Source organism: Tiliqua scincoides, chromosome 1 (assembly GCF_035046505.1).
Source record: "Tiliqua scincoides isolate rTilSci1 chromosome 1, rTilSci1.hap2, whole genome shotgun sequence".
Taxonomy (NCBI): domain Eukaryota; kingdom Metazoa; phylum Chordata; class Lepidosauria; order Squamata; family Scincidae; genus Tiliqua; species Tiliqua scincoides.
Genome location: NC_089821.1, coordinates 71,122,303 through 71,135,887, shown reverse-complemented (window position 1 = coordinate 71,135,887; position 13,585 = coordinate 71,122,303). Strand labels below are relative to the sequence as shown.

The following is a 13,585-nucleotide window of genomic DNA, read 5'->3' as shown; positions in this document are numbered from 1 at the left end:
CCTAAAAGCTCAGCTTTGCCATTTTTCAGTCACTCATTGCTTGGTTACACTTAGCATGGCTGCACAAATTTATATAACTTGATAATCACCTTGTTTTGCGCATTATGTACATTATATGGTATTGATTGTGTCTTTAGCCACACTGTGGATGGATCTTCTTCCAAGTCTTCATGTTGGTTGAATAACTTGTTACTGGACTGTGCTTCGTACGTGGCTTTCATTATTTATGCATTTATGGTTTTCCAACATCATTGTTGTATAGACTTGTGTAATAGTTTGTATTTGAAAATGTCAATAAAAACTTTTTTTTCTTAAAGAAACAAACCAAAACTGATACACAGCATAGCCCCTGATCCATGTTCTTCACCAGTGTATTTTCCTTGGAGATGTCAGTGTTCACATCTGGTCAGCTTGCACTATCTTCCATGTGTTGCAGGATCAGCTGTCCACACCACTGCCTTTTGCCACTCCTCAATAGGTTGCCCAGCCTGGTTAATGGCCATGACCACCTCTAACCTCAGTTGAGAACCTGAAGACTTTGGTTGTACACCTTGAGACAACACTCAAGACTCAGCTGCTTTTACTGCATATACATCCTCGCTGGTTTCTGCAGAAGACCATCAGCTCACCATGGTGGAGTATTATGAAGCACTGGGCCTCCCCCGAAATGCTTCCACGGATGACATTAAAAAAGCGTAAGTGTCTCTGATCTCATATCTTGTCTCACCCCTCTCTTAACATCTTTTGTTCTTCCCAAGAGGATTAGTGCCATAGATGTGTACCCCCTTCCCCCCAAAATAATCACTTTCTGTTTGGTATGCCATTCATTTTCATTGTTTAAGAGCAATCCTATACACACTTACCTGAGAGTAAGTCCCATTAAAATCAGGGGCTTATGTTGGGGCAGACATACATAGGATTGCAGGAATGAGTATTATGATGTACTGAGTTCAAATCTATCCCTGTTATGTGGCAAGAAATATCATTGCTATCAGATCCCCTGCCATAAACCAAGACAAAACACGATGTTCTAATGTCCAAAGTAGAAAATCCAAATGGTGCATTCCATGGTCATAAAAGTATGATCATAATTTAAATAATAGAATTTTTTTGCTGCCCTTTAATTGTACCCCCAAATATGCCCCTGAATATCTACAACTGGTTTGCCCTGCCTGGTGGTAGGGCTGGCTCTAATTTTTCCCACCTGGTAATAAGAGACTTGGGGACTCACTGAAGAAACATGGAATACAGTGGTCTCCTGCTCAGGAAGAGTGATCTGTGCTATCTTCCTTGCCCCACTTCAGCAGAAGGCAGAAGGTGGCTCAACACAAGTCTGTAGTGATTGACAGCTGCTGCTCTAATGGTAGTTAATGGTTAGAAGGATGCTGGCTTATTAGTTATTATGTTTTTGGTACCATGAAGATACAGGAAGAAAGCTCTCAAGTGGCACCCAGATAAAAACCCAGACAACAAGCAATACGCAGAACAGAGATTCAAGGAGATCTCCGAAGCCTATGAAGTGCTTTCTGACAGTAAGACTTTAACGGTTCTCTCTCTCTGGTGGGATGCACATATGTACAGTGTCTGCCATTGGGTTGAAGCTCTGGTTGAACCATGCAACCCAAGCCATCACTGATTCCTACTTCCAGCTGATACACTTATAATTCAGGACCCAGAAAGGGGAACCAAACCATTATAAAAACCACTGCTTCTGAGAACTGATTGTGGGATGACTAAGGGCCCAATCCTATCCAATTTTCCAGCACCAGTGCAGCCTCAATGTAGCCCCGAGGTAAGGGAACAAATGTTCCCATACTTTGAGGAGGTCTGTGTGACCCCCCCCCCCACAGGATGCAGTGCACATCCTATTGGCACAGTTGCACCTGCACTAGAAAATTGGATAGGATTGGGCCCTAAGTTCTTACTCTTTCTCTCTTTTAGAGAACAAACGTGATGTCTATGACCGTTATGGTAAAGATGGACTTCTGGGAAGAGGTAAGTGATAGCCTAGGGAAAACCTCCTCCTTTGTCGTGGTAAAAGAGGATAAAATTGAAGCTGCGAATTTCATGGTGTTCCAAGATTCTTTTTTATGTTTTATTATTTGTTTACTACTATCTGTTTTAACTGAAAGCAGCCAGAGGCAGGCTGCATCTGAGCTGAGAAAGGGAGGCTGCTTAACTTTCTGTTCCACCTGCACCTCAAGTTGTTTCCCTAAGCTGCTTTTTCACCCGCAGTGGGAAAGAAACACAATCCCTGTATCTTTTCCTCCCAGGAGAAAAATCAACTAAGCCTGAAATCTAGATATTTGCATGGAAGTAAGTGCCTTTGAAATCAATAGGACTTACTTCTGAGTAGACATGCATAGCTTGCACTGTAGGGAAAGGTGATGTTCAGCCCAATCCTATGGGCTCTTAGCACTGGCAGAACTAGAGTTCCACAAGTGGTGACTTCCTTATGGCAGTTGTAAAATACACTCCAGCAACATGCAGAGTTGGGTGCTGCTGGAGTACCAGCAAGAAAGCCAGAGCTTTCCCATGCCTGTTGGAGGATTGCTCCAGACCTACTGAGGCAAGTAGGACATCAGGAGAAACATGGCAGGGGAGGGGAGGATGGAATGAGGTTGTGACAGAGGTGGGGGAAGAGCAAATCAGGTCCAAGAAGGAAGTGGGTTTGGCAGCAGCACAACTGCCAAATCCTAGCCCCCATCCCAGACCCAATCCCGCAGTGCAAATCTATGTGTACTTGTGTACTTGTGAATTCACTAGCACAGGTCCAAGCAGACCCCTCCGCACTGTGGAGGCTTACTCCAGGTAAGGGAATGAATGCTCCCTTACCCAGAGATGACCTCTACACCACAGCTGCCTCTCCCCTGCAGGATGTAGGGGTAGCCATTTTGGTGTCGCTGCATTGGCAGTGGGGGGAAGAATAGGGCTGTCTGTATAGAAAATTATAGAAGGGTCAGTTTAAGCAAACCTCATCCCTCCATTGCCTTTCTTCCCAGGCTGCTCAGAATCTCTACTTGATTGGGTCTCAAAAGGCTGTTGGAGCTGCAGGACTTTAGAATGCTCCTGAGAGCAAGTTGAACCAACTGAGGCCCTGTTCTAACTAAGGGCCCAATCCTATGCAGTGTGGGTTGGCTCACTGCCAGTGTGCACTGTCACAAATGTGCCGTAAGGCACATTTGCCACCCTCGGCGCCAGTGGAGCATTGATGCTAGCTCAGCACTGGCTGACACTGGGCTAGTACTTGTGGAGCACTGGTGCTCCACCCCTTGGCGGTCACATGGACCACCGGGTAGTGGAGAGGTAGGTGGGGGCATGGGGGGAGGTTGGGATGGAGGATGGGGATGAGGTGTGCTGGGAGGAGGGAGCAGGGTGGGAGGGAGGTGGGACAGGTGGAGCTTCGCTCCCTGAGCCTCTGTGTTGGGCTGCCCACCCGACATGGAGGCTCTTCATTCTACGCCAACCCTTGGGTTGCCGTAGAATTGAGTAACCCCATTGTGGGGCTACTCGCCTTATCCGGGGGAATGGGATGAAAGTCCCCTTCTCCTGAGGAGCTGCTGGTGCTACCCACTGAGTGCGTAGGATGCAACGGCAGCCATTTTTGGCGCTGCTGCCACCCTGTACACTGGGCAGCTCAGGGTTGGGCTGCCCATCCTTTTATATCTCCTAGTTCCAAGTAACCTGCCCAGTTCAGGCCTGAGGAGAAAGGGGCAGGGAAGAAAAATCCCTGGGGCCTGGGCTTCCAGGGGGCCCAGGCATGACAAAACAAACCATATAGTACAAAACAAATTTATTTATCGTGCTGCTGCTGAATAGGAAAAGTTTTTTTAAAAACCTATCTGGGGGTTTCTATGGCTCGCTGAAGGATCTGGGGAGCTGTGACCCCCTCTGCAGCCCTTCCCATGTCTCCAAAGTACTATAAGAAGGGGGAAAAAACCACTTTAGGTTTTGTGATGAAACTCTCCCTGAGTGTTTTAGAACCGTTGGTTCAGTGGACTGAGTGAGAGCTTTCTGTGCTTTCTCTCTGCTGTTTGCTGATTCCTGCTTTCTCTCGGATAGCCTGCTTTGGAAAAAGAGATAGATTCCTCTTTTGACAGCTTCCAGATTCTGAAACTTCTTGCCCATAACCTTTTCTTAAAACCTGAATGTCTGGCTTTGACTTTTCTTTCCTTCCATTTTACTTTTTTCAGGCAGACCTGGGGGATCTAGAAGCAACTTTGGTCCTGAATACATGTTCCACTTCCGCAGTGCACACGATGTCTTTAGGGACTTCTTTGGGGGACAAGACCCTTTCTTTGGTAAGTATTCACCCCACTTAGGACGGGAAGGTATCCCAAAGCTATCTAGTCCAATCCCCTGTCCATCAGCTTGTGCAATATAACAGAGAACAGGAGGTGTTTATAAAGCAATTGCTTCAGATGACTCAAGAAAGAGAGCCAAGCTGCATGCTGTAGGACACGGTAAAATCTCCTCCAAGATCTCTGACCATCCCAGTCTAGTGAAAAATTTCTCCCTGACACAAAATAATCAGCATGAGTATCCTCAGCAACTTTTAATTAGCTACAAACTCAAAGCTAGAGAACTTGATCTGAGCAGATCGAATTAAAAAACCATTAGGACCACATAGGGCCAAGCCAGTGAAGTGTGAGGGATTCATGGTCTGTGGTTTTTGTTTTGCCCTAAGTGGTTAGCTCTTTCCACTCATCCCCTTTCCCAGAATATCCGCCTCTTGAAAGCTGCTGCTATTATTATTATTATTGTTATTATTGTTATTATTGTTATTATTATTATTATTATTATTATTATTTCCACCCCACCTTTCTCCCCGGAGGGACTCAAGGTGGCTTACAACAAGGTTAAAACAAATTAAAAACATAATTTAAAAACAGATAAAAGCATATTAACAACATATCATAAAAACAGTAGTCAGATAAAAAGTAGTCAGGTAAAAAGAGCATAGAGCAGCAAATCATAAAAGAATCAGGCCTGTAACCAGGTATTTAAAAAGATATTAAAAGATTTTGAAAAGATGTTAAAAAAGGCCTAGAATTCAGAAGGCTTGTCTAAACAGAAGGGTCTTCAGGCCTCGCTGAAAAGTCTCAAGAGAGGGAGCCATTCTTAAGTCAAGGGGAAGGGAATTCCATAGCCTTGGTGCCATTACTGAGAAGGCCCTATTTCTTGCCGCCGCCCCACGTACCTCCCTAGGTGGCGGCACATGTAAAAAGTCCCTCTCCGATGACCTGAGAGGACGAGCTGGATTGTATGGGAGTAGGTGATCTTTAAGATACCCTGGCCCAGAGCAGTATAGGGCTTTAAAGGTCGAAACTAGCACTTTGAACTGGGCCCAGAAATGAATGGGTAGCCATGCAGCCACCAGAGAAGCAGACTGACAGAGTTGAACCGCCTGCCTCCAGTAACTACATGGGCCGCCGCGTTCTGCACTAGTTGCAGTTTCTGAACCGTCTTCAAGGGCAGCCCCACATGGAGTGCGTTACAATAATCTAACCTCGATGTCACCGTGGCATGGACCACTTTGGCCAGGTCTGCACGATCCAAGTACGGCCGCAGCTGGTGCACCAGCTGAAGCTGAGCAAAGGCCCCCCTGGCCACAGCCGCCACCTGGGAATCCAGGAGCAGCTGCGAGTCCAGGCGGCCCCCCAAGCTGCGGACCTGCTCCTTCAGGGGGAGTGCAACCCCATTCAGTGCAAGCTGATAGTCCAGCACCTGCATTGAGGATTTCCGAACCAGGAGATCCTCTGTCTTATCCGGATTTAATTTCAGCTTGTTCACCCCCATCCAGATCCTCACTGCCTCCAGACAGAGCTCCAGGCCCTCAACTGCCACCCTGGAGTCTGGAGGAAAGGAGAGGTAGAGCTGGGTGTCATCGGCATATTGATGGCACCCCACTCCAAACCCCCGGATGACCTCTCCCAGCTCATTCATTCCCGGATGACCTCTGTTAGCTCAGTCTGAGACTGTGTGACTAACACAGGTCTTCAGCTAAGAGCTGGACAAGGAAATCCTTGTCACCAGTCACCACCCTAATTGCTGTTTACAGTTGGACTTTTTGGCGTACAAAGTGGATTGCTACTAGCATTTTAAAGACAGAGCTAGGATGCATTTCAGCACTGCAATGAGCCAACCAGCCACTAGCCAGGGGCTGAGACAGGAGTTCTTTCTGGGCAAGTACTTTGCCAGACTTCATTGTTCAAGCTGCATTGTCATAGACAGGTGGTGAACGTGGGCTGCTCAAAGTTTTGGGTTTTCATGGATTGGTAAATATGTGGTGCCCACTGGCAAGGCTAGTAAATCCTGTCTCCCTATTGACATGTCAAGTGTCGCATTTTAGTACAGCAGTCAGTGGCGGGCCTGGAAGGGGGCAGGGAGGCAAAAGCCTCAGGCACTGCACTTGTGGACCTTGCGGGGACAGGACCACCGTGCATGCCATCTTCACCTGCCATGCCACCTCTGCCTGCCCTCAGGAGCTATTCTGGCGGCAGGCAAAGCCCCATGCAGCATTTGGAACTGTTCAGAAAGCCTTCTGAGGCTTCTGACGTGGCCTTAAGCAGTACTTCCAGTTTCCCGGAAGTACTGTTTAAGACCATGTCAGAAGCCTCAGAAAGCTTTCCAAGCAGTCCTGAACACTGTGCAAGGTATCCGGGTGAGGGGGTGGTGTAATGAGGGGGAGGGGGTGGCATTGCAGACCTGTGTTCCGGGGTGCAAAGAGGGCAGGTCTATAACTGAAAGCGGTTAGACAGGCCAGGTGGCCTTTTCAAAGACATGAGAGCAGTGAATTATCCTGAAGAACCACACATTTAATTCTGTGTCTTTAAATAAGATCATTATTAAAGCAAACACACTGTGGCTGACAAGATCTTAGACAAATAAAACTGGTGCTGACACTAGCAACCTCTGTACACTTTCTGTTTTTTTTTATACGGCACCAGGAACCTACAGTACAAAAGCTTACAAGAGAGTTCAGTAGTTTCTCACCCTAGGGCATAGTGTCAAAAATTGCTCTAGAAAGCTGATGTGGCTTCCATATGCTCCTTTACAATGAAATAGTATTTTCCTATCTCGCATCTTCTGTCTAAGCATTTTATTCTCTCATCATTCTCAGGCTGGATGTAGCATTTTCAGAAAGGTGGAGGTAGTTTGAAGTAAAGGTCATTGTTGGTGATGTGTACATGCATTCCATTTTTGTCCTTTGCAAGCAGGTTTAGTATGGCTACAGAAACCTGAAGAACCTGTTTAATTGGAGCTGTTAGTGGAACAAAAAAATTATGGGTGTACACATGGGTAGGGAAGCCTCCTTAAACTACTTTCAACTGTCTTAAAAAAGAATCATTGTCATTTCCAGTCTTCTGAAGACTAGAGAGATCTGCGTGTCACTTGGCTCCCATCCCAAGTAATCAAGGCCCAAGTTTTTCATCTTGTTTTTCAGGAGATGCTATACCCTTCGGTGCTTGTGCCAATTCAGGAAAAGGGTTCAGTTTCTACTCTTCATCAACAAATTTCATCAATGGGAAACAAGTCACCACCAAAAGGTGAGGTGAAGGTTGGTCAGTACCCCAGAACCATGAGTCATTGTGCCTTACTCCAATTTAAGCAACTTAGGACACAATCCTAACCCACTTTCCAGTACCGACATAAGGGCAATGCAGCTCCGAGATAAGGGAACAAGCACTCCCTTACTTTGAGGACACCTCCGTGAATGCCACCCAACTGCAGGATGCAGCACATGTCCCACTAGCACAGCTATGCCAGTGCTGGAAAGTGGGTTAGGATTTTGGCCTTATAGAGCTTACTTAGGGATTCCAACTCCTTTATTGCTCAGCTCCAATGTCTTTAACAGTAGCCCAGCATTTAATTTGTGCATGTCATGGCTGTTAAAGGCACATGAGTCGAACCAGTAAAAAAAAGTTGGCAAAGCTAGGCTGATTGAAGAACGAGGTATACTGTGGAATGGGGAGAAGGAATGCCCCATAGTTAAATGGCTAAGTCAAAGCATTAGGAAGCACCATTCCTGAGCATTGCCTTCATGGACTACCTCTCCTTTCTGTGTGCACAGTATCTGTCCTGCCAAATAGCTTCCACAGATATGGCTGCATTGAGATGTTGATTTATATGATCCATTTTAGAGCTTGCTTTCAAATCAGGTTGACTGTTTCTCAACTGCATAGTTTGCATTTGTACAAGTGAATCTCTAGCACACCTGTGACAAGTCACACAGTCCATCACTGGGGATTATTATTATTATTATTATTATTATTATTATTATTATTATTATTATTATTAACAGTATTTATATACCGCTTTTCAATATTAGGTTTGAACCAATTGAGATATAAGTTTGTACCAATTTGTTCAGACAACTGATCACTGTACACAATCCAAGTAAACAAAAATGAAGTTGGTTTGAAAACAAGTCCCAAACAGGTTATGTGATTCTGGCCCATAACACACGTAGAAGAGTGCAAGGTTAATATTTAAAGTTTCTTTATTTTCATTTTTTTTTTTTGGTGGGGGTGTCCATGATTACCATAATAATTCTTTTTTTTTTTAAATCTTATGTAAAAACATCCAAGAAGTATCGAGCAACTTCTTAAGTAGGGGTATTAAATAATCAATCACAAAAGATTTACAATAGTTGTAAAAATCTCCAACACAGAAAGAAAACTATATGAACTCTGACTTGAAGCGATTCCTTGAAATTCCTTTTTTCCCCAAGTGTGATATAATGTTGGAAATTCCTGGATGCCTTGTTAAAATCTCCAGGATTTTTTCCACTGACCACTTGGAGACTGATGTTGATTCTGGGAGATGCCAGGCAAATTCAGGAAGGTTATTTATTTATTTATTTATTTATTTACATCTCACCTTTCCTCTCTCCATCAGGAGGTGCTTGAGGCATCTTATAGTATTTAATTTTTTTCCCTATGTATAAATTGGTGACTCTGCTTGAGTTATCTGCAGCTATGAAGGATGTTTGAGCAGTTTCTTGTCAAGTTTTAGGAATAAATTATAAATATCTGGAGTATGAGTACTTTCCCTAGTTTAACATAATAATCCCTTCTCCGGATAAAAGATTGTTCCCAATTTGTTTTGACAGATAAAGACAATCCATACACCTGTTAGTTTCTGGTTCTTTGCTTACTATAGTGAAACTGGCTGAGGCCCAAATCCTAACCAATTTTCCAGCACTGGCATAGCTGTGCCAATGGGACATGTGCTGCATCCTGCAGTTGGGTGGCACTCACGGAGCCCTCCTCAAAGGGAATGTTTGTTCCCTTACCTCGGAGTTGCATTGCCCTTATGTTGGTGCAGGAAAGCGGGTTACAATTGCGCCCTGATTCTCTTACCAGGCAGCCCAATCCTACCAGTGATTTCTCATGCAATGATGCAGTGGCACCAACATGGTTTGTGCTATATCCCACAGGGGAGTTTTGGCCTCTGGAGGCTTCTTTGGGGTAAGAGAACATTTGAGCCATCCCACTGGGTCTACTTGAACCTGTGCTAGCTATGTCGCTAGCACAAGTCTGCATGAACGCAAGTTGGGGAATTGAAGCCAGGAAGGGGAATAGGATATTGGCATATGCCGCTGCTACAGATAGTGTCCCCTTCCTGGCCCCAATCCACACTCTTCCCCACCCCCTTCCCTGTCCCATTTTGTCCCCTCCCTGCCTCTCTCCCACCCTATGCACTGACTTACCCATGCCAATTGGTATCCTCAATCTGCTGGTGTGCAGACCTGGCTGGTCATTGCTTGTGGTGGTAGCCAGGCTGTGCCAAATGGCATGTCGCATTTTGCCATAGCCATAAAGTGCCTTAATGCTGCTGGAACACTCATTCTGGTGGTGTAAGGCCTGAATAGGATTGGGCTGCAGGCTTGATACTTTGTGCAAATCACCCGGTATACTATAGAGCAGGGGGTCAGCAACCTTATTCTGCATAGGGGCCAGGCTCTGGGTTTATCAATAGCAAGAATGCATGTGTACTGGATGTTCAAGTGCAAACTGCACAATTAGGCCATGGAGCGAAGAAGAAAAGAGGCGAGCGTGGTGTGAAGAGACACATGCCAAGGCAGAGAATGATGCTCAAAGGAAGCCTCTGTCCTTGGTCTGCTTACACTGTAAGACTTACAGAGATAGAATTACAAACTTGAATTCCTTCTTAGCACAACCGCAAGCCAGATACATATATCTTTTTGGGACTACGGGCTGGTTAATTTCTGGTAGCAGGCCAGATTCAGCCCATTGCCTGTAGGTTGTCTACCCCTGCTACAGAGAGTCAAAATGGTGTTGGAAAAGAAGAGTTTTTTGCCCTTCTCCACTGGCTGTGTAACAGTATTATTTCTTTCCCAGGATTGTTGAGGATGGGCAGGAACGTGTGGAAGTTGAAGAAGATGGGGAGCTTAAATCTGTTCATGTTAATGGTAAGGAGCAGAAATGTATGAAGTGATATGATTTGACTTAGCAAGAGTTATGACAGGAGCTACATTTCCAACACAAGTTGCTAAAGGTTTGGGGGGGGGGGGAGGAGGGGCTACTTCTTTTGCTGAAAGGAATTCATTAGTCATTTGGTATCATTTTACTTATGTCCCATTGTGCTTCCATCACTGAGGTCAAGGTAGCCTCAAGGCAGTTTGATGCCTGTGAATGGCTGGAGTTCCTTGACATGGAAGAAGCCAAGATCTCAGGAGGAAGCTTCGTAGAAGGAAGTCATGGTACCTTCTCTAATGCATTCAGACAGGAAGACTTTCCACTAAGCCAGTCAAATCTCACTTGGAATCAAGTGTCCATAGATCTGGTCACTAATTCATTCTTAAAGTGGCAGAGCCCACCTGGATTGGTCTGTTCTTGGCCAAGATTTCCTGAGCTTTGTTTTTCTAGGCACTGCCAAGTTGGTAATCATGATAATATTCACTTTGTTAAGGAAAACAAAAAACAGTTCATTAAAATTATGGAGATGCCTGCAATATTATATACCTGGACTTTCAGAAGGCATTTGACACAGTCTGCCACCAAATGCCCCCGAGAAAATTCAGTCAGGGAATAAATAAGAGGGCAGGTCCTCTATACATTAGAAACTAGTTGAACAACATGAAACAGAGAGTGGATGTAAATGAGCAATTTTCACAATGGAGAGAGGTGGAACATAGTGTGCCCCAAGGATCAGTATTGGAACCAGTACTTTGCAATTTGTTCATAATTGACCTGGAATTGGGGATAAGCAGCGAGATAGCCAAGTTTGCACATGATAGTAAACTTTTCTGGATGGTGAAGTCTAGAATGGATTGTGAAGAGCTCCAGAAAGATCTCTCCAAATGGGGGAATGGGTGGCAAAATGGCAGATGCACTTCAGTGTGTAATTTGATGCCCATTGGGACAAGAAATCAAAATTTCACATATACGCAGATAGGCTCAGGAGAGAGGTCTGGGGATGCTGGTGGACAGCTTGATGAAATGTTGACTCATTGTGCAGTGGTGGTGAAGAAGACCAATTCCATGTTTGTGATCATTAAAAAAGGGATTGAGAATAAAGTGGCCCAATATTATTACACCATTGTACAAATCGATGGTAAGGCTGCATCTGAAGCATTGTGTCCTGTTCTGGTTGCCACATCTCAAAAAGGATATAGTGGAACTGGCAAAGATGCAGAAGCAACCAACCAAAATGATCAGAGGGCTGGAGCACTTCCCTTCTGAGGAAAGGCTACAGTGTTTGGGGCTCTTCAGTCTAGAAAGAAGGTGCCTAAAGGGGATACAATTGAGACATATAAAATTATACATGGTATGGATAGAGTGGATAGAGGGAAGTTCTTTTGCTTCCCACACAACACTAGAACTAGGGAACAGCCACTAAAATTGATTGGTGGGAGGGTCAGAACATACAAAAAGAAATATTTCTTTACCCAGCACATAATTATTCTGTGAAACTCCTTGCCACAGAAAATTGTGATGGCACATGGCCTAAATGCCTTTAAAAGGGAATTGGATAGATTTATGGAGGAGAAGTCAGTCATAGGTTACAAATCAGGATGTTTGCAATCTAAAGGTAGCCTATCTCTGAATGCCAGGTCCAAGGGAATAGCAGCACGATACACATATCTTGGTGTCTTGCTTGCTTCCAGAGACATCTAGTGGGCCACTGTGAGATACAGAAATGTGGAACAGATGGGCCCTTGGCCTGATCCAGTAGTCCTGTTCTTATGTTCTTATGCAAGATAGCCCTGCTTTGATGTAAGATTTGATACGGAACCTGCTTCTGCCCCACTGGATGTTAAGATGAGACCAAAGGCTGTCCTTTTGTTCCTGAAGGTACAGCATTGGTGCCTGGTTCTGCTGCATTCTAACTTAAGATGTTGCCTCCTTTCTTGCAGGTGTGCCTACTGACAGAGCAGCTATTAGGGGAGCAGCAGGTCATCCCACCAGGTACCGATCAGCGCCTGAGCTTGAATACAATGATGAATATGATTCGGATTCTGTCTACGAGGTGCGTACTGCAAACAAAGTGTTTCCGATCAAAAAGAGGAGGTACTACAGAGCAAATGAGGAGTCCGATATGGAGGACAATGATTCTTGCATGCACAATGATTCTCATTCAGACGATGAGTTCCGGACTGTTGAATCCCATGTTCCTGAGTTCTAGCAGTATTCTGCATGATAATTTCACCCCACATATTGGTAGCAAGGAGGAATATGTAACATCCTTGATAAAAGCACATTGAAGACACACTGAAGAAAAGATACTTGAGGAATCAACCAGTAGAGACAAAGTGGACCCTGCCTGAAACCAGGCGCCTGGGCTGGCTACCGGAAGAAGGTTATTGCAGCCAACAAGGAGAATGTAAACTACCCAGTGCAACCCTTTGCACAGAGAAGACAGTCCCTTGCCAAAGGGAACAGGTTGACTACCACAAGTAGCAAATTGATTGCAATTATTGCTAAAGAGGGCTCCCGAGTCTCCTTGGTTACCAATATAGTGAGAAGGGAAAATTATGGGATCTGTTAGGAAGGAGGTTTGCAAAGGGCAATGGCTGTTCAATAAAGGTTGGGAACAATAAAGTTGTTGGTTTCAGTATCTTTTATCAGCTGTAGGATTACTTGCATTCTGTAGGGCAAAATCATGCAGTGGCTAAGGTTTCTCTGATTCTGAGATCTCTTGTGTGAGCAGGACAGCCTCAAGGATGAGTCATTCACACTTCTGATTCTTTAAACATCACAGCTGAAGACAAGAGACCAGACAATACATTTCATGCACCGCAGAGACTCACCTATAAGTCGGCCCCACAGATAAGTCGAGGGCAGGTTTTGAACCAACAATCATGGAATTTTCTATGACCTGGTTGAAGACCAGGAAACAGAGAGTGAGTGTCAATGGGCAATTTTCACAGTGGAGAGAGGTGAAAAGCGGTGTGCCCCAAGGATCTGTCCTGGGACCGGTGCTTTTCAACCTCTTCATAAATGACCTGGAGACAGGGGTGAGCAGTGAGGTGGCTAAGTTTGCAGACGACACCAAACTTTTCCGAGTGGTGAAGACCAGAAGTGATTGTGAGGAGCTCCAGAAGGATCTCTCCAGA

At 45.0% G+C, this 13,585-nt stretch overlaps 1 protein-coding gene across 1 annotated transcript; it reads left to right on the top strand.

Annotated features, from left to right (window-relative positions):
- The first annotated feature begins 630 nt into the window (after positions 1–630).
- LOC136644929 (dnaJ homolog subfamily B member 6-like) lies at positions 631–12,654 on the top strand. The gene is made up of 7 exons (XM_066621161.1): positions 631–695; positions 1,423–1,532; positions 1,942–1,995; positions 4,194–4,301; positions 7,448–7,550; positions 10,368–10,438; positions 12,386–12,654. Exons 1-7 carry the CDS (start codon positions 631–633, stop codon positions 12,652–12,654), a joined length of 780 nt encoding a protein of 259 aa, XP_066477258.1.
- Positions 12,655–13,585: the final 931 nt, after the last annotated feature.